Below are 20,954 nucleotides of genomic sequence, written 5' to 3'. Positions count from 1 at the left end.
ACTTACCACAGGGCAGGGAACCCTGACTGCCCACTGGACTGGAGAGGGAGGGGGAGAGGAGTGGGGGGAGGGGGAGAAGGGTGGGAGGAAGGGGGAGGGAAATGGGAGGCTGGGAGGAGGTGGAAACTTGTTTTTTTTTTTCTTCTGTCAATAAAAAAAAAAGAATTTAAAAAAAAAGAATTCCCTCTTTGAGAAAAGCAGTGTGTCTTTTAAGTGTATTGCATGAGATGACACATGCTGCATGAACTAAGTAGCACAACGACCTTGGTTAAATTGGTCAAACTGTTTCTCCTTTTGTTTCTCATTTATTCGTGGGTAACTAGATCCATTGCTTTGCAAAGTTTAATCATGGCCAAGTTAAACAAGATAGGGTACAGACCCAATCAGTTAACGCAAATCCCACAAGCAGCAAACACTGTCATTGCTGTTACTTAATGGACATCAATATGCCCTAGTGACTGCATGTATTTTATCAATACGCTTTGAAGATGGGAAATCGTTACTCCCATTCTACAAAGGAAGAAACGATGTTAAGTGGTGCCACATGACTTAGTTGACACTCAGAGTCAGGATTTGCTAAACTAAATCATATTCTTCCTCCATTGACTCTTAATATCTCTTGACTTTACAACCTCCAAGTCTATTATGAACATTTGAAAATCCAAGTTTCCATATCTATATCTGTTTCATGTACGCTCTTTTTTTCTTGGGCACTTTCCCTTCTGTTTGTTCCTTTGGTCCTATTCTGATGCATTAGTTTTTGTTTTATCTTTCTATGTTTTCTTCAATCAATATCCCTTAGCAGTTTGTTTTCTACTGAGAGACGGAAAGAGGGAGGCTCCAGATGGGAGGAAAAGCGGGAATGAACTAGGAGGAATAGAGGAAGAAGAAACCATAATCAGGATGTATTATGTAAGAAAGATAGCTATTTTTAATAAAAGAAAAAATCCAATTAAATAATTTTTCCTTGTTAAGATGCAATAAAGATTCAACACAGGCTCTGGTCTGAGCTGAGAGGACAGGAACCAGCCTGTACCTGCACAGACACCAGCTAGAAGTGGAGCAAGTGACCCCAACTTACATACCTACATTGGACCTCTCAGGCACATTGGCATGATAGGTTTCATGCAGAAACTCCGGAGGGTTGTCATTAATGTCCTGGACCTTGACAATAAATTCTGATGGTGGTTCCAGTGGCCTGTTGGTGTCCCTGTCCACCGCCTGAGCCATCAGTGTGTACTGGGCTCGCTCTTCTCGGTCCAGTGTCTTCGTGGCATGAATGTTCCCTGATTTGTCATCAATCACAAAAATGGTTCCGGCTCCTTCACCTGAGAGAATGTATTTAATGTTCCCATCACCAGAGTCAATATCAGAATGAAGCTAGAAGAAGAGAAAACAGGACTTGTAATTTCATAAGGAACACAATAAAAATTCACAAGCTGATTGCTACATCATGCACATATATGTGCACATACATACACTCATACATATATCATGAGAGCAAGTCATTTTCACCATCATTTTCTGAATGTCAAAATCGAGTCATAGATAACTACCATGACCAAGGACATCAAGTTAGGTAATGATGAGGCTAAAATATAAGTAAATATTTAATTCTGAAATTTAATATACTTACTCTCTCTTCTTTTATGTATATATGCATACATACAAAATATATATGTACACATTTTGAAAGAAATACATGCATATACTTTGAGCAGATGTAAGCATGGATTTATGGAGTATCTTTCTCTCAGATTTTACTCCTGTTCCTTCATTTTCTTTCACTAGAAATCACATTTTTGCCAGTTCTCTTATGAGCTATTTATTCAAGTCTATACATATATAAGCTGATCTCCACAAATTCATAAGTGTTCCTGGCTTAATTTCCCATAATACTGGGCCACAGATTACATGCTATTCTTGTGGTTTCCTCTAAATGCAACTTCTGTAACTCATTCACCATAAAGATTCAAAAAATTTCCTCATGACATTCCACTTGATATTACTGTCATTTTCTTCCAGAGATCCTCCTCAAAAGATGTTTATATTGTCCAGGTTTTTGCGACTTCAGGCAACTCAGCTAATCAGACTTCTACAGATCATCTGCCTAATAGTCAGGGTCTACCATCTGGGTCTCTTATCTTCTTAGAAGAGTCTCCTATGAGTACAAAGGATGGTGTAACAGGAGGGTAGACATATAGCCCTCAGACCCTTGAAATAACTTCCAATGTGGTTGGATTTTTCCCATTTTCCAGAGAGCCTAGAGACAATTTTTATACTGGCATGTCAAGAATCCACTGTTATGATAGTCATCTTTGCTACCAGCTCTACTCAATTCTGTTCTGTGATTCAGAGCAGACCTCACTAATTTTCTCACAGCAATAAACTCCTTCTATTCCCTTTAAATCCTCATGATTTATGAGTTCCTTTGCCTTCATTATCTCCTCTTGTGGAAAAATATGTTACTTTACATTGTCTTATAGTATTAGAAAAATAGCTAAGAGATTTTAAAAAGCTGCTTCACATAGAATTTCAGCAAAAAAATTAGCATTCACAACAACAGAAACTATTACTAATTATCATTTGATATTAATTGATGTAATTTGAATACTAATATCACTTTCATATTTCAGCAGAATTTCTATTATTATTATCAAACTATGTCTTACACAGCTTGCATGAGGTTCGCAAGAGAAAACAAAACAAAGATGAATATGCTGCTTTTTAAAATGTTTGCGCCATTTTAATTTCCCAAAAGATATCTAATTTATTTGCAGTGTTCTAGTGAAATAGCAAACATCTTAGCTCAGAGGTGAACACAAGACCACTTAGGTTGTGGACTCCACAGCTTCTGGAGCAGGGAGAGCAAACAGAGTTTACTTCAGAACTTGTTAGTCAAAACAACCCACCATTTTAATGGAATGTGACTGATGTATTTCATAAGAGGTTGACTATCTGAAGTTATTTGATGGACTTTAGTGGGCAAGTAGAATTGCCCAACCTTCGTGTTGTATTCTTCAAGGTCTGTGCTCCCCTTTGCTACCTCTCTATGATTGTTCTTTTCTTTTTATTCCTCTGCTTTACAAATATCAAAAGTTAGAGGTTCAGCCCCATGAATGAGGAACAAAGAAATAAATATGAATGTCAAACCACTGAAAGTTTCTTGGGGTCTCTATGCATTACATAAGAAAAAAAAGATGAATTTTGTAATTAGACAAATACCTGAAATTTTGCTGTGCGTTCTGTTCGTCATGTTTCTACTTTGTCTCCACGCTCTCCAACACTTAAAAGTCTGCTAAGTCTTCACTAGTTTTACTCTCTCACAAAGATAATCTATTATACTGACAATACTATTTATTAGGTTCCACACAAAAGCAGTTTGGGAACACAGCAAGAGCTATCAAGGGTCCAGTTGCCGAGGCACGCACAGCCAGTTCCTGACGCCCAAGACTGATGACTTCTCTCTTTGCACAGAGCAGCATGACACAGGCTGAATTTCTGACATGAAAACTGTAGGTCTTTTTGCTTTGCCAAATTCTACCTTTTCAGGGAATTTTAAAGCATTCAACCTTGAATGTCACCATTCAAAGGTTGTTAGAGAAAAAGTCAACTATTCCTCCTACTTAAGGGAGATCCATCTCAACACTATTTCAAAAGGAAAAGAAAAGATTTCCCAGATTCAGTTGCTCATCACACACACACACACACACACACACACACATGCTCTATCTAACCAAGACTCCTTTTATGAGCCTAAATTTTCAAGATCAGACAGGGGTTGACGCCAGGCTTTTCCCTTATTTTTTGCTGTGCTTCTCCCTTGTAAAATAACATTTGCTAGATCCAAAGAGAAGAAAACTCATCTGACTCACTAAGTCCTGTCTTCTCTGCAAATTTCAAGCCTCAACACATGCTGCGACTAAGCTCAGGTCATTTTCCCAGAGCAATTCCTACCCAGTTTTACACATTGTTCGAGCTATTTTGCCCGGCCTTTCTGGGCTGTATTTTTCGTTTCTCATCCTGTAGACTAGCACCACACATCAGCCTAGGGAGCCTGCTTGTCAATTATTTCCCTGTATTTCCATTTTATCAAGACTATCTCTTTGAATTTTCCACTTTATGTATACATGAATAAAATTATTTAGTATATTTCTAAAAACCATATTCCCAGTTCTAAATTATGTTGAGATTATCACGCACTTTCACAGAGTCTAAAAATCAGATTGCCGTTTTCATACAAAAGGACAAGAAAGACAACTTCATTGGCATCCTTGGTGTTCAGAGGTAGGTATGTTTCTCTATCATCTGTGCTGACATTGCTTCCTCTATGTTGAACCAATTCTACTTAACTTTCAGGCTAGAAGTTACTAGGTACTTGCCTCTATTTTTCATAAGTGTTAAGGACATAAATTCATAATGATTAAATTGAATTTTATGACGCTTTTCATTCTACCTGGAGTTTTTCTTTCTTCTTTAATTGAATGCATGGATAACTCCGTTCCCTCGATTATTTGAGGTCAGTTATTGCTTTCACCTGCTTTATCCTCTGCCTACCACCTCTTCTCCACAGAGTGCAGATTCAATTTGGGTATGTGAAAATGTCTGTCTCCTAATAACTTATGTCAGTATCATCTAAAAGAGCCACATATTGTATCTTAATAAGTAGTAGAAGGTCAGTTTGAGAAATGTAATTCGGACTCTCTACATTTCTATTCTTGATGGGGTGGCATAGCAAATGCACAACCTAAGGAGAAGTACAAATCTAGCGGTTGTGGAACCATACCCAAAGGCAATGAGGATAAAATCACTCCTATTGTAATGGCACACACTCATTCATATCCTTGTGTTTGGGTTTAGTACCAAGACCTGAGGGTTCAAAGGTAATCAAATCCCTTACACAAAGTAGAATGAAATCTGATTAAAGAGACAGGCAGAGGTAAAACAGGAAAGAAAGTTACGATGAAAAGACACAGGGAGACATGAGAACATTCAAATGGGGTCAGGCAAGTTGGGGTTAGGATACAATCAAGGAAATTTCTCCATTCTGAAGAATGGCTCGGTAAATTAAGGCAGTATTGCTTTCAACAGACTACAAAGCAATTTCTACTAATTGAGTTCTTATGGTGTAAGAAGTGAATATTAGAAGCGTTCTCAATGTGGTTAAGTCTATGAATGAGGGGAAAATGCTGAAAGGATATTTATACAATATGGTTAATTTTTTTAGTGGTAGCCAGTCATTAGTGCTTTCTAACTTGGCTTTTGTTAGATGGTTTTTAGCTTATTGTGTCTCACTTTTGTCTGATTGCCTGTTTTTTTTTATTTTTGCTTAGCATTTGTCTTGGCGATGTCCTACTGATCTGATAATAAACACGTACAGATACATCAATATCGAATGCAAACAACCTTACCCTGCCCACAAGCACAGGGTCCGGCCCAGTGTACTCTTCTATCACAAAGAACTGGTTCCAGACCCAGCCTCTCTTGGAGCGCTGCAGCACCTGGCCCTCTTTGCCCTTCTCATGGTGTCCATGGAATGGGGGCCGCAGGTGGTTTCGTCGCTCCAGGGCCAACGCCTGGCTGTGGTATAGCATGCTCAGGCACACCAGGGCAGCTTGTAAACAGTAGTTCTCCTTCATTTTTGGTTATGTGGTAGGCACAGGAGAATGCAGCTATCACTCCTTACGCCACCAGAGTGGCAGTCTTTCAGACGGCGGCCTCCCAGATGTGTCAAGTAGACCTCCTCTGGAATGGAGTATCTTCACTCGCTGAGGACATCACGTCAGGGCTGCCCACTTCCCCAGTCAGCTTCTGCAGGCAGAGAGATATTGGGTTAGCTACAGCCTTCATCATTTCATTCCCAGATAGCAAACATGTTGGCGTGAATATCAGTTTATCCCCTGTCAGCTCTGGGAAAGCTGACTGCTTTCTCTGAACCCAGCTAGCTCACTTAGGAAATGGAGGTATGAATAGAAAATTGTGGGCAGGCAAGGAAAATTAAATATGTTTTGTTTCTCGAGACAGGGTTTCTCTGTAGCTTTGGAGTCTGTCTTGGAAGTAACTCTGTAGACCAGGTTGCCCTCGAACTCACAGAGATCCACCTGCCTCTGCCTCCTGAGTGCTGGGATTAAATGTGAGCACCACCCACGCCCAGCAATATATTTTTAAATAAAAAAAAAGTTTGAGTCTCTACCAGGGGCCATGCTGATACACAGAAGACCAGGTAAGACCCCACCCACAGACCTCCATCATTCCTCAGTGGCTGCCCAGCTTTCCCCAACAGACCCCCTCCCTTCATCACCATATCCTGCCCACGACTTCATGTAGAAACACAAAAAAGTCAGGATAGTCAAAGCAGCCTGCACAATAAAAGAACTTCTGGAGATATCACCATCCCTGTTTTCAAACTGTACTACAGAGATATTGTAAAACTAGAAAAACCCTCATGGCATTGGCATAAAAACAGACAAGTTGAGGGATGAAACTGAATCAAAGACCCAGACAAATCTACACACCTATGGACACCAGTTTCTTGATTAAAAAATAAAGACTGAAATACACAAGGAAAAAGAAAAGCATCATCAACCAAAGGTGCTAGTCTAATTGGATGTCAGCATGCAGAAGAATGCAAATAGATCAATATCTATTGTCTTCTATAAAACTCAATTCCAAATGAATCAAAGACCTCAAAAAAAAAAAAAAAACAGATACACTGAACCTGATAGAACAGGAAGTGGGAAGTAGCCTTGGAAACATTGGCACAGGAGACTACTTCATGAATAGAACACCAATAACAAAGACCCTACGAACCACAACTAATAAATGTAACCGTATGAAACTGAAAAGCTTCTGTAAAGTAAAGGACACTGTCAATAGGCTAAAACAACAGCCTACAGAATAGAAAAAGATTTTCACCAACTTACATCTGACAGAGGACTATTATCCAAACTATATAAAGAACTCAAGAAGTTGGTTGTCAAAACACAACTGATTAAATTTAAAAGTGGTGTACAGATCTAAAGAGAACTCTCAATAGAGGAATCTCAAATGGATAAGAAACACTTAAAGAAATGTTTAAGATCCTAGCCCTTGGAGAAATGCAAACCAAAATTAATTTGAGATTCCATCTTTAACCTGTCATAATGGCTAAGATCAAAAACACAAGTAAAAGTTCGTAGTGGTGTGCATGTGGAGCAAGAAGAACACTCCTCCATTGCTTCTGGGACTGCAAACTTTGGAAATCAGCATGTGATTTTTCAGATTATTGGGACTCAATCTACCTCAAGACCCAACAATGTCACTTCTGGGTATATAGCCAAAGGATGCTCCATCCTATCACAAAGACACATGTGCAACTATGTTCATATCAGCTTTATTAATAACAGCCAGAAACTAAAAATAACCTGTAGGTCCCTCAACTGAAGAATAGATAAAGAAAACGTACATTTGTACAGTGGAATAATACTCAGGTGTTGAAAAAAATAACATCAAGAAATTTGCAAGCAAGTGGATAGAACTAGGAAAAAGATCATCCTGAGTGAAGTTAAAGAAAGACAAACATAGTATGTACTCACTTATAAGTGGATATTTGTAGTAAGGTAAATGAAGATCATGCTACAGTTCACAGACTCAGAGAAGCTACATAACAAGTAGGTCTCCAGTGGGGACATATTAATCTCCCAAGGTAGGGAAAACGGAATAGAGATCTCTGGTGAACTAGGGTCGAGTAGAGACAGAACAGAAGGGATGGAGTAGGGTTAGGGGAAGATAATACTGGGAGAGACAACTGGAATTGGGGTGGGTATTTCAGGGGTAAGGTAGAAACCCAGTGCAGTAGAAACTCCCTGGATTCTATGAGGGTGACCCTAGTAAAACCCTTAGTTATGGAGATAAAGACACCGAACTGGCAATCTTCTGTAACCAGATAAGGCTTCCACTGAAGGGATCGGGACACCAACCTAGCCACAAAACCTTTAACCTAAAATCTGTCCTGCTTGCAAGGTATGTTGGGGGAAGGGTGGCGCAGAACTTGTGGAAATAATCAACCAATGACTGGTCCAGCTTGAGACTCATGCCACCAGAGATAGTCCATGCCTGACACTGCCTGGAGAGCCAGGAACCAGATTTTGGAAAACCCAAAACCTAAGATATAACCAAACATGACTGGCCAGAAAAACAAAATCAATAAAATGATTCCAAATACTCTGCTATACTAGTAGACCAGAACCTAGCCTGACAGTCATGAGACAGGCTTCATTCATCCCCTGATGGGAGCAGCTGCTGACACTCACTTAGGCAGAGCTCAGGGAATCCTGCAGTAGGGTGGGATGAAGGACTCTAGGAGCCAGAGGGATTAAGGACACCACAACAGAATCAACTAATCACAGCTCATAGTATCTCATAGAGACTGGACTGACTATCCGGGAGCCTACATGGTTCTGAGACTGGTTCTCTACATATATGATATGGTTATAGAACTTGGTGTTCTTGTGGGATTCCTAACTAACTGTGAGAGAAGGGGCTGTCTCTGACTCTTTTATATGCTTTTGTGACCCTTCTCTTCATACTGGGCTGCCTTGGAGTAACTTAGTATGAGGTGATGTACCTAGTCTTAGTGTAACTTGATATGCCATGTTTGGTTGATATCCCAGGGAGGGGAATCCTACCCTTTTCCTGGGGGAAGCAGAGGAGGAATGGATCTGGGGAAGTAGAAGGGGAGGTGGGGACTGGGAGGAGAACAGGGAGGGGAAACTGCATTTAGGATGTAATATATAAGGGAAGAATAAATTTAAAAAAAAGTTTGAGGCTATCTTGATCTAATCTGAGCTCCATAGTAAATTCCAGGCCAGCCCTACCTAGCAAGATGCTATAATTAAAATAAAAAGTATTTAAAAGGTCAAGCCTTTATTGAGCATTGTGGATCAATTAATTAAAGTTATAGCGATCAATTAACACTACAAAGTCAACTAATAGGTCAATTCTCATTCACTCACAGGGAAAATCTATAAAAGCTATAGAAGTCAATTAAGGCTACAGCATCAATTTGCTTTTTTTATGGTCTGAAATCTCCCTCATCAGCTCAGCATCCTCTCTTGCTGGACAGTTTTATATAAGATGCTTTCCAACTTCACTCCAATTACCAGACGAAAAAATTGAATAAGAAACCTGTAACAGGACCTATCGTCAAACCAAAACACAACCATCACGCTACTACTATTCATCAGCAGTAAGAAGAAGCCATTGGCAAAGTTTTCCTTCCAATTCCTTGTATATATCTGACCCTTTCTTAAAACTCATGCTTCCTTATATAAAATCATCTGCTCTTTCTTGATGGCATCCAGAGCATAGGTTTAAGATAGCTCTCATAAACACATACATTCTTTATTACTCCACTGCCCAGGGACAAACGCTGAGTAGGACCTGAGATTCTTCCTCTTTTCCCATAGTAACAAGATGTAAGCCTGTCACTGTTTATTGCTCATGAAGAAGACAAAAAGAGACTAGTGAGGGACTCCAAAAGGAAAGAAAAAAATAAGTGTTTCAGGGGACAATGTAGCCATTTGGCTTAGTCATCTAGGATATAAGTGGGCTGGTAGAGCACCTTTTCACAGAGTAAATCCTGTTTCCCTTGGTAGCCTTTGACTTGGCCTATCCAAGCTTTTGGTTTCTTTGTCATATGCCAAGACAATAACTAAAAAGGCTGAAGACACAAAGTTAAAGGTTCCTGCTATGAGCCACATAAAATTGTACAATAGTATTGCTCTAGTTTCTTCTTAAAGAATAGGAGTTGAAGCCTTTAGCATTTGTTGTTTTGGATTGTATGCATCAGAATGCATAAAATTCTTCAGGTAAATATATTTTTTTAATTTTTTATCCTTTTTTCTGTGTGTGTTTGTGTGTGTGTTTTGCAATGGTGCATATGAGTTCTGATGCTCACAAAGGCCAGAAGCCTTCAGTTCCCCTGAAGCTAGAACTCTGGCTGGCTGTGAGCTGCTGGAAATGAGTACTGGTAACTCAACTAAGGTCCTCTGCAAGAATGGCAAGTGCTCCTAACCACGGAACCATCTCCCCAGTCCCAACACTCAACATTTTAATAATCCACCGAATGCTGCTTAGAGCAAGCCCAGGGCACTACATGGGAAAGCACGGAAAATTCTATCAGCAGGAAGGAGATCTTAAAGTGAGGCAATAAGAAGCAGCAGTGAGAACAGCGGGGAACAACTGCAGAAACAAGGTTCCAATACTAATTTGTCCTTGAACCACTTCAGTTCCCCTCCGTAAGGCTTTGCCTTCCAATGGGTGAAATGAAAGTCTTGAATGAAATTGTCTATCAGTGGCTTCCCTCTTCTTGTAAATGGTTAGGGTGTTAATGAAAGATTACGGAAGGCGTTTCTTCTGATTCAGATTCTGCATCCTTAACAGGCTGGTAGCCTCTTAATAATCGAGCTCATATTTACTACACATGTCTCAGAACTAAGCTCAAAGAGGGCATCCACAACAGCTCAATGCATGAGTTCAAGCAGACACTTGAACTTCAGACTTACTGCTGCCCGTGTGGAGATTCTAGAAAGAGAAAGGAGAGAACACATGGTGCTAGGTCCCTGCCCGTTTTGTACCATGCCAAGTATTAAGTGTTCATTCACGAGGCGATAAATTATTCCGGCATATAAACTGTGAAGTGTATTTGAAAGAAAGGGTTTAATTAAAGTTGATATTTCTGCACCTCCTTTTTTTTTTTTTGGCTGCCATTTTGCTGTAAAGCACAATTATTTCTGACACCAAAGTGCTGAAGCTACATGACAACTTTTCCACTGTATAAAAAAAAAAAAAAGTCTAGTTTCATTCTAATGAGTAAGAGGTTTGATGTGACCAATAAACAATTGGCCTTACTCTTTTTATAAAGGGATCGTATTACAAATTCTCAGTTGGAAACAATAGCAAAACTAATCTTTTAAAAAGTAACTAATTGGTCTCATAATTTTTAATCATTTATATGACCAAATACAATGGACTAGTTTCCTTGATAATTAATTCTTAAATTATATGAGGTGAATCTTAAGTCATTAACTCACTTTAGAATAAAAATCTATTGAACAAATTATTTTTTCATTAGCCATCTTTCTAAAAAATCACAACTATTAAGTCACCTATTGATTAACATGTTAATCCTAATAATGGGACTATGAATAATCTGTTTTAAAGGATATGAACATTGAGGTCCAGACAAATTAAGCACAAATTGCACTGCTGTAGGGTTATGATGATAGCCAGACTAAGATTTGAACCCAGCCCTTCAACGTCTATATTGAACAAGTGAACCTTCTCTTCCTTTTTTCTGTTTTTCAAGTGATTTTTTAAAATGAAAAGAATAATCTAGGACTTATCAGAATGCAAGATGTAAGTTCATATTGACTGGAATCAACTTTATGGTAATAACAAGACTATGATAAACAAATTATCTAGCACTTGTTAATGTTATCAGCCTAAACCTAGAAGGAGCTAACTAAGCACAAGAACCTTACAAATGACAGTAGTACTGTAATCTCCATTACATATGCATGTGAACTAGAATACACAAAGATGAAGTCATTTTTCTAAGGTTTCAGAGACTGTCAAAGGGAAAGAAAGGATTGGACTCTGAGGGATGATGATTCTCAGAAGAGTCCATGTGGATTCCTCCCCTTACCTGATTCAGCATCTCTTAAGAGAATATCTAAAACCAAACCCAGAAAGATCCTTCCATATCTTCAAAATTACCCTATCATGAGAATAATTTAGGATTAGGGATCCTGGAGTACATAGACTATAATAATAATAATAATAATAATAATAAAGAATTAGTCGAACTGGAAAGTAAAAGAGAAAGCACTTCATAAAAGTCGCCGTAGTAAAAATGGACACGAGGTGATAAATTATCACCACCAAGTCTTACAATGCAGTGTGACTAATCTTTCTTTCTTTATCCTTAAATTTCTATCTCAAAAATTAAAGACAGACCTTAAATTTTGTATTTAGGGAGTTTGGTTTATCTAATTCTGGGATTTTTCTAAGAATGATCTGGAGCATCTCAGGAACGGATTGATGAATACAGTAGAAACATAGCACGAAACTCACACAAAAATTAATGGGAAGCTGCACTCCTAGCGAGACCTTGACATGGGTAATAATTAGGGAAATATATCAATGCTCTAATTAGTATTAATAATGACCCCCAAAGGCAGTTCTGGAGCAATCTTTCCACTAAAGTACTTTCCAGCAGCTGGCCAGGATGTATAAGCTTTGGGGTTCCACTAACACACATAAGAAGACTTTATTTTATGATGGGAGCACATTGCTTAGAGGGAAAAATAAATGTTGTTGAAAGTCACAGGAGTAATAACATGACAGGAAAATGGATTTGCAAAATCGCCAATTCTAAGTGGAAGGCTCACCCCTCTATCTGGAGAGCAGATAGTCCGTCATAAGTGACTGCGCCTTGAGCATAAAACACTCCCGCTGTGCCTGCTTTAGTCTCCATAAAAGAAAATGACATATAAGGGTGTTTAAGTATATTTGGACTCCTGCTGGAAATTGTTATCGGGTAGAAAATGAAAGACAAAAACGCTTAGCAAAAAGCAAGCAAATTTGGTTTTCAGCCTTCTCCTCCCCCACAGAGCTGGAGGGATCAGACACACTGACCCATTCTTTTTATTTCTAGCTAGCTAATTTACAGATAAAGACAGGTTATCATTACGCTAAGAATATTATCAAGGTTCCCACTAGAGCTCGAAATCCTATTTTTGTATCTGCAATGTTCCCTTGTGGGTGAGCACAGGGACTCTGGTCTCTCCTTCAACAAACACAGCTTTGTAACCAATCGAATTCTATTATGCAAATTAATTCAAGAATATTTTATTCCCTGCTCAGATCTCATCACTCAGTGCAAAGCTGGTCTCTCCTTTCAAATCAAATCACAGGAATTATGCCTTATCTGTGAAAAATCATAGAGAAGGGAGAGAGAAGTATTACAAGAATTGTTGAAATATAATTCTCTATCTCAGATTTCCACATGTGCAGTAAGGTCTAAGTTTGGAATAACCACTTCTTTTTAGGTGCAAAGCATACAGTGGACGCTATAAAAAAATCATGATATACGTGATATACAGGAGTCATTGTCCAATGCCAAAATCAAATATCAAATCAACAACAATGAAGACGTTTTCTAAACCTGAATGAAATTTCTATCAAGGCTCAAAGATAAGTCTCACTCTTTTCTTCCAGATATATAACGAACTACGAAAGCACAGTTTTGGAAGCAGGAATGGCATTTGATAACCTGTAAGTTATTCAAATCGTGGCCTGAAATCTGGTTAAATTCCTTACAGATTCCCTGAAATTAAGTAGAAGTAGTGGGGCAGCTTCATCCTTCTAAACCAAATAATTTTAGTAATACTGACCAGTGGGGGAAGCCTTGCCATACAGCATTCCATTGCATTTTCAGCATAACTTGATATATCTTACTTTGGGGGTCTCATGGTCATGAGGTTTCTTGGGAAGTTAAGCTAAGACCTCATGTCTCCCAATAATTCAACCACACTTTAGCAGTAAGATGATGGAGTTCAATGTCTACAAAGAACGTGGATTACTCATGCTCCATCTGACTCTTAAGTCAGCCGTTCTCAGTGTAGTATTTTCTAAATGTTAGTCATGAATATAAATAAATTACACCCAACACATATAGGAAGCAACACTGTGAGCAGTGCCTGCTCCGACTGTGAATAAGGGCAACCTACTGATGTGTGGAAAGAAGTGGATTTCACATTCAACTTTTCTTTGGCGCAAAGTGACAATGATAAGCAGATACATAGCTTAATGTCTTGCCATCTGTGACATGAAAGGCGTAGGTGCAAACTTCCCTCTTTATCTCCAATAGCAAATTTGTAGAATGTGGTCTTTGCTTATCCCTTCGTTCATTCAGGATAGGGCCTTGAAAGTACCCACTCAGCAGTATATTTCTGATCCTTATATTTTTTTCAAATAGTGTAGTCTATGGTCTAAGTAGTAAATGAAAGATCAGCACAGACAACGCTATACACAAAGCACAGAGAAATCAGCAACTGCTATCAGCTTTCCAACCTCTCACAGGAATGTTGGAGAAGTGGACCTAAGATTCCTCAGGTGTGGCAAACCTAAGCATAACGTCAGGTGTCAGGAGGAGAGAGACAATACAGCTGAGTTACGACTCCTGGGCCGTGTGAATCAGCGCCAGCGGATCTTCAGGCCAGCAATTAAAAACGGTAAACATTGTCAGATCAGTTACAGCAGGGGAAAGCAAGGTTTCAAAAAAAAAAAAAAAGAAATGATTTGACAAGAGTGCTCTCACTCATCATCTGGTACACACAAAATGCAGTCTGTGAAGGCAAGGGGGACCTTTGCTCCCCATTGCTTGTATGCAGACCATGATCTCATACCAAAGAAACAACAAAGAAATTTAACAACAGAATATAATCTAGAAGCCCCGATGCAGTGGAGTACCTATGCCAAAAGATTCCAAGACCTCATCTCTGTGTGTGAACAGAAACAAGGAGCCAGCACAGGCATAGTTGAGCATAGTGACTAATATGTGGGAGATGATTAAGATAACGCAGACCAGCAATAGCTACAGAAACTGTAACCGAAGACACAAAGGTAAATTTGAATTTTCAGGAAAAAAAAACACATTTTTAATTATCCATCAGATAATTGTAGCATGTATAATTGTAGTATGTATGGATAATTATTTTAATTATCCATGAGATAATTGCAGTATGTATTCAAAATATAAACAATAAACTATTTTATTTGGTTTCTGCTTAGTTTCGCTGTTTTGTTTTTGGGTTGGTGTGTATTTCATATTTAAGCCACAGGTGAGAGGAGTTACATTTTAAGAACTGAGTAGCCACAAGTACAAGGAAACACTTGCTAGAATAAGGTATGTAAATGAAAGACTTCCTGGTGTTGAGAATACGCCAAGTAAGAACCAGAAACATAAGGCTGTGCTAATAGGTAGAGAAGTTTTCTAAAAAAAACCATTCAGATGGCCTTTGGAACTCACATATCCAAGAAAAGGCACTAAGGAAGTAGACGGGGGAGGATGTGGAAGCCTCAGTAGAAGGACTGGACTGGGAGCAAGAACACAGGATTTTAAACTCTTTGATCTTGTAAAACCACTACACTTCCCCAAGTTATTCAGGGAGTAAGTATCACAAATGTAAACTTCTGTGTTTCAGGTTGGGAGATTTTGTTACACTGTTAACTTCCGGAACTTAAGAATCAGATGATAAGTGAGAGACTTTCAACTATTAACTTTTTTTCCCCATTTAGTTAGACAAGAGAAGATACTGAACTATAGAGGTGATAGGTAACATTTAATACTAGATTAAGTGAACAAAACCTGGACTCCCCACTTCATGAGGAAAGAAAGAGAAAATATCAGGAGATGAAATACAGTTTTCATAGCATAGATGTCTCCTGCCTTAAATGTAGTTTTCTGTTTGTTTATGTCATTTCTATGGAAACAAGAAACTTGGATTCATAAAGAGAAATCTACCCCTAAGTAACCTAAGAATGCTCCTCTCACTCCTTTCAGGGGCAAAAGAAACAAGAGATATTAATCTACATATTCTCCTTGATACTCACGGTCCTGCACCAGTCCAACAGTTGGTTTTCTGATAGAGAAACAATGAGAGGAATGATTGTGTGAAACTGGGCTTCATCGCTTAAGAGGACTTGATGAAGTCTTGCAAATTGACCACTACAACCAGAGAAGGGAGTTCCTGAAGTCACCAGTGTCTGGAACCAGAACTTCTGTCAGGGAAGTATATTCCGTGACCCTATCTACTGAGATCACAGGCATAGTTCCAGCTGAACCAGTGTGTGGATGGCCTTAAAGAGCAAGGAATGTAGTCAAGCTGCTTCCAATTACCAAAGGCCTGATTTTCACCAGAGTGTGGGTGGGCTGTTTCAGAGGTCTCTTTCTTAATGTTCCGGTCTGGACCACCCCATAGTGCTCTGAGCAGTCTAAATAAACCCTGGGACATACTTAAATGGCTCTTTTATATGCCCACATATATTACAAAAGAGGTCTCACCCATTTGTTATAAGAAAGTTTCATAAATATCTCATTGTTGTTTCAACAAATCCAACCTTTAAAACCCATTATTTTCCAGTAAATTAATGCCATTTATCAGGAAAAATATGGGATAATTTTTTAAGTCATGACAGAAGAAAAGCAATGGGATGCATCAAAACTCACCAGTGCCTCCTATGTTTATAGAGCATTTGCTGAAATGTGAGCATAGCACAGGACAGACAGGACTTTCAGAGTCAATGTCAAGAGTTTTTAGTGGGTCTTCAAAAGGTATGGTCATTTAATTACATTTTCTATGTTCCCAGGTTAATACCACTGAAAATTACTGATATGAATTTTGACTTACCTAGAAGAATAATCTATTGTTCTAAATAAATTTCTGGCAAAAAATAATGTGCATGCCTTTTTAAAATGTATTACTGCAATAACTATTGCAAAGGAACATTCTTCCTTAATTTTCCCCTGGGTAGAAGTGACAATTTTCTTTCCTTTGGATCACACTTTCCATTAATATATACAAATTGGATATTTCAACAGATTTCTGGCCCCACAAAAACATGTAGGGTACATTACATTTTTCATAAAATTAGGTGATGACCAGCTCCTCATTGTATTCCTTCATACTTATACAAAGGACAATAGAACAAACCAATTTTGACCAATTTTGCTTTCATGGAACTGAATATCTAGGCATTTTACTCTCAACCCTGACTGAACACTAGAATTGCCTGAGTAATCAATGAAATTCCTTACCATAGTCTAAGTCAAACAAAAAATAAATTAAATACAGAATATAGTATTTTTGAAGATTCAAGGCAAGGGGATTTCATTGTCTATAGATCTTGAATTTTAATCTAAGCCTTAGTCTTAATATACTAGTTCCATTTAAATCAGTGTTCAGTCATTTTATATAGGTACTAAGTCCCTACAAACTGTCTTATTAGTTGATCTTTGTCTTAGATGTGAAAATTACCCTCTGAAACAGGTAATGTTTGTTTGGTGGATGAAGGTACACAAACAAAGCTTTATTAGGCCACTAAGATATGCCACTAACTCACTGTCATGTCCCCAAACACCAGTCTTTCTGTATGTGAAATAAAGGGCTTTGTTGCTTGGGGGACTCACCAAAGCGAATCATCAGAAAAAGCTAGGTAGGAAAGGCTCCAATATGTGGGGATGCCTGAGCTGGCTCTCTGCACATTCCTCAGAGTGTGGAAGGCTAGATTCAATAAAATTTCTTATTGAAAACCATCTCTGCTTTATTATAAAAAAATATAAAGGAAAGCGAAAGCATTTGTGATATTTTGATACCTAGTGGGTTCCGTGTCTCAGCAGGTTAAGAAATTTCTGCTTCAGTGCCCATAATCTCCTGGCATAAGCAGGAGGCCTCCACTCCGGAGAGGGTAGCAGCCCTGACAACTGACAACTCACTTGCCTCTAGCCAGCCTGTTTTCTCAGATGAAGAGCAAGATGAAAGTTGTCTGACCTCCCTCGCTCTCTTGTTAATTTCACATTCGAGTAAGGTAATGGGTGAAGAAGCTTTTATAAAAGCATAATGTGGGTTATGTAGGTGTGAATGAAGGTAAAAAAAGCTGACAGCTGTGACACCTTGGACATCTTCAGCTAATTTTAAAGGCTTTGACTTCTATCTAATCTTCAGCAATTTGGATTGTGGATAAATGTAAATTATCTGTTATTATTCCAGGACAGATGTGTGTTTTTCATTTTTCCCTGATAAAAATATAAAATCTAGATGCTGCATAGAGGTCCCTATTATAGATACACACTTCCTTTCTCTTTGTCCCAGAATCCATGGATACTATTGTGCTCCCATCAGAGGACTAGGAGGACGCTGACCTCAGTTCCTCCTGGTGAGATGTTGTGTGGTGGCCACAGGGTGGAGGTATGATTCCAATAGGAAAACTGTCTGTCACATGTGAGTCACAGGCTCTATGGAGACCCAGATCACAAGGCTCTCTGCAGAAAATCTGGACCATTCAAGATTTCCGTGATATGAGATAAGAATGAAGCTATCATGGGAAGAAGCAAAGCTGATGGGAAGTTGACGAAAGGTATCTTGTCCAGAGTGCTGTGTGTGTGTGCGCGTGCAGGTGCATGTGTGTGTTCCTTCTTTATAATACTTCTGTTTTAATTGTTGTCTTATTTTTTATCTAACACAAAACATTTTAATAAATATAATATAAACATTATGCAACATTTCCCTTCTACCTGTCTCCTTCCCCCACCCCAGGTCTTTTTCATGCAAATTCCCACAGAATATTCACTGGCCAGACTCAACCTTTTTTTTAAGAAAGGACCATTGTATAACAACACTGTGAATCTGCTTTCTTTTTCTTTAACCTACACCCAGAAGTTTATTAGAAAATACATCATCTTCCCCAACTTTACATGAAAGTTTAGAAGCCTTATAAGAGCATTGATTTGTATAAATGTTTGATACCTTTTTTTTCTTACAATAACTATCACTGGTGCTGTCTTTATATAACCATCTAGCTACGGTTACAACTTTTGTGATAAATGGTCTTTGTATCTTAAAGAAATTAAGGCACCAATGTGGTCTTGTCATTTGTCCACCCAGCCCCCTGCTCATGGGCCCTTTCTTCTGAAGCTTCCAGATTTCCAGCTGGCTTTATGTCCTTCAGCCTGAATTCTCTTCTCACTCCTCATATTACAAAGTTGGCTGCTGAGGTACTTTCTTAATTTCCATTAACCGAAAACATCTTTATTTAAGAAGGATATTTTCCCTGAATAAAAAATTCAGAATTGGCAGCTCTTTTACTCTTTAAGGTCTCTAAGGATATTATTCTGCTGTCTCTGGCCTCAATTTTTTCTCATGAGAGACTGGACATCATTTAACCTCTTTTTCTCTGGATATGACATTTCATTCTGACTTTCATTAATTCAGCTATGGTGGATCTTGTGTAGTTTTTCATATTAATGTATTTTTTGTCTGTAAGTCCCCAATTTGATAGTGTTAATTACTTGTTCTTCCAATCAAAATAGCCCAGTCTCTGACAGATTCTCTATCAGTTCTGTTAATGTTTTCCTAGCAATCTATTCTGTCTATCTACCTGCTATCTGTTCTGTTACTTTTGATTTCTATACACTCAGTACACATACTTATTCAAAACCCAAAGTATGGCCGTTGCGGATCATTTTCTTGACCTTATAGAATAGCCTGCTAGAGCATTATCTCCCAATCAGTTTCTTTTTACTGCATCTCTTCTATGAAACAGGGAATGTGACATGTGCTTTGCTTCCATTCTGAATCATCAGTTTCTCTACAGCATCTCTATCATGATAGTGTCACTGTTTCTACTGTCCAGATAAAGAAACAAGGGCATAGCACATGTTAATTTGGTTTCAGTTGGTTACCTAGTACCCCAAATGGATTTGAAGCTATACATGGCCCACTCAGAACACTTTGCTCATCTATCCTTTGGTATTTTGCAAGGATATATTCTATTGCAATACTCCTAAAGTTTCCCTCTAGTAGGTACTCAGAATTCAGCTAGCTCCTTTTCTACATTATAACCATTTTAAGAAATATTGGCTGAGAATGAAATTTCTGAAATAGTAAAGTACAAAATTGTGATGAAATATATTCTTTGTGTCCAAAGAGCTCATGGGTTCCTGGAATTCTTAGCTAATACATGTTCTCCTACAGAACTTTATATTCTCCATCCTAAGCAGTGCCCATAGTGGCTTAGAAGAATCCTCCATTATACCACATATGTTTTCCCTCTTAATCCAATCCTTGCAACAGGTTCAAATGAATAAAGCATGACTTTTTAAAAAACTCTTTCCCTGGACCATTTTCACATTAGAATAAAATCTTGCTGTGCATCCCTCACTGCCTAAGTCTCCTAAGAATGTGCTAATAAGTAACAGCTCCAAGCAGTGCAAGAAACTGTAGGAAGCCAGCCAGATGGTAAGTGCCTTTTAGCAAATGGAGCCCACCTAACAGGAAACAGTTCTATGAGATGGCATTATCCTAGAGATTGGGCATGTTGTTCACAAAAGAGTTGAGTGGTGTTAGCAGCCTAATGTCTCCCAAGAAGGAGCATATGTGGCCAGATGTGGATTTGGCCTTCGGTTTAGAGGTCTTACAGCCTACTGACCAATTGCATCTTCTAAAGATATTTTTCTGAAAGGATAAACTTACAATCTATGACACCACTGGTTAGAAAATGCCCTTTGACAATACTTCCTAAGGGAAAGCTCCGCCAAGTCACGGTGATCCCAATCAAGCAAGAAGCAGATTGCGTAAGATCAATAAATCATGAATTGCCTATCTGGACCGGCTGCGTTCCTGGCAAAGTATCCATGATAGAAACGTGCACCATTGCAAATGAAGCCTGTCTAAAACGGAAACCACTAAAATCTAGCTTGGTCTCGTGGTTTGTAGGCTCCCACTGCTTCTCAATCTAAACATTTAAAACGTGCTGACTTTGTGTAATATCAAGGTATCCTTCATCTTTTCTAATCCTAGATAGCTGTAAAATGTCTCTAGGGTTTAAATGCCTCTACCATAGACTAATCTAGATTGTTCTCTCAGTGAGAAGAGGACATCAGTACCTGAAAGTTAGTTGTATCAATTAGTATTCATCCAAATAAAATGATGACTAGTGGGTCCAGAGAAAGTTAGCTGATCAAATTAGTATCACATATTATTACTAAGACAAGTGAAGACAGTCAGGATTAACTGTGATGAAACATCACAGTTTGAAACATCACAGGATGTGAACAAAGAGAATGAAACATCACAAAGGACCTAGATACAGAAAACATAGGTAGAAGCTTTCAAGGTGGAATGGAAGGATGA

The 20,954-nt window shown here is 38.6% G+C and overlaps 1 protein-coding gene across 2 annotated transcripts in view; it reads right to left on the bottom strand.

Annotated features, from left to right (window-relative positions):
* The window catches only part of Cdh11 (cadherin 11), a 153,969-nt gene that overhangs the window by 41,472 nt on the left and 91,543 nt on the right, over positions 1–20,954 (bottom strand). For both annotated transcript variants that reach the window (XM_005345541.2, XM_005345542.3), the window contains exons 3-4: positions 5,412–5,811; positions 1,086–1,380 (exon numbers count right to left, since the gene is read on the bottom strand). In XM_005345541.2, coding sequence (XP_005345598.1) covers positions 1,086–1,380; positions 5,412–5,639 — 523 coding nt within the window. In that variant the 5' untranslated portion in view covers positions 5,640–5,811. The remainder of the gene's footprint in view (positions 1–1,085; positions 1,381–5,411; positions 5,812–20,954) is intronic.

This window comes from Microtus ochrogaster, chromosome 4, assembly GCF_000317375.1.
Source record: "Microtus ochrogaster isolate Prairie Vole_2 chromosome 4, MicOch1.0, whole genome shotgun sequence".
In the NCBI taxonomy this organism is placed as follows: Eukaryota; Metazoa; Chordata; class Mammalia; order Rodentia; family Cricetidae; genus Microtus; species Microtus ochrogaster.
The sequence above is the reverse complement of the archived record's forward strand: the minus strand, read 5'-3'. Positions and strand labels throughout refer to the sequence as shown.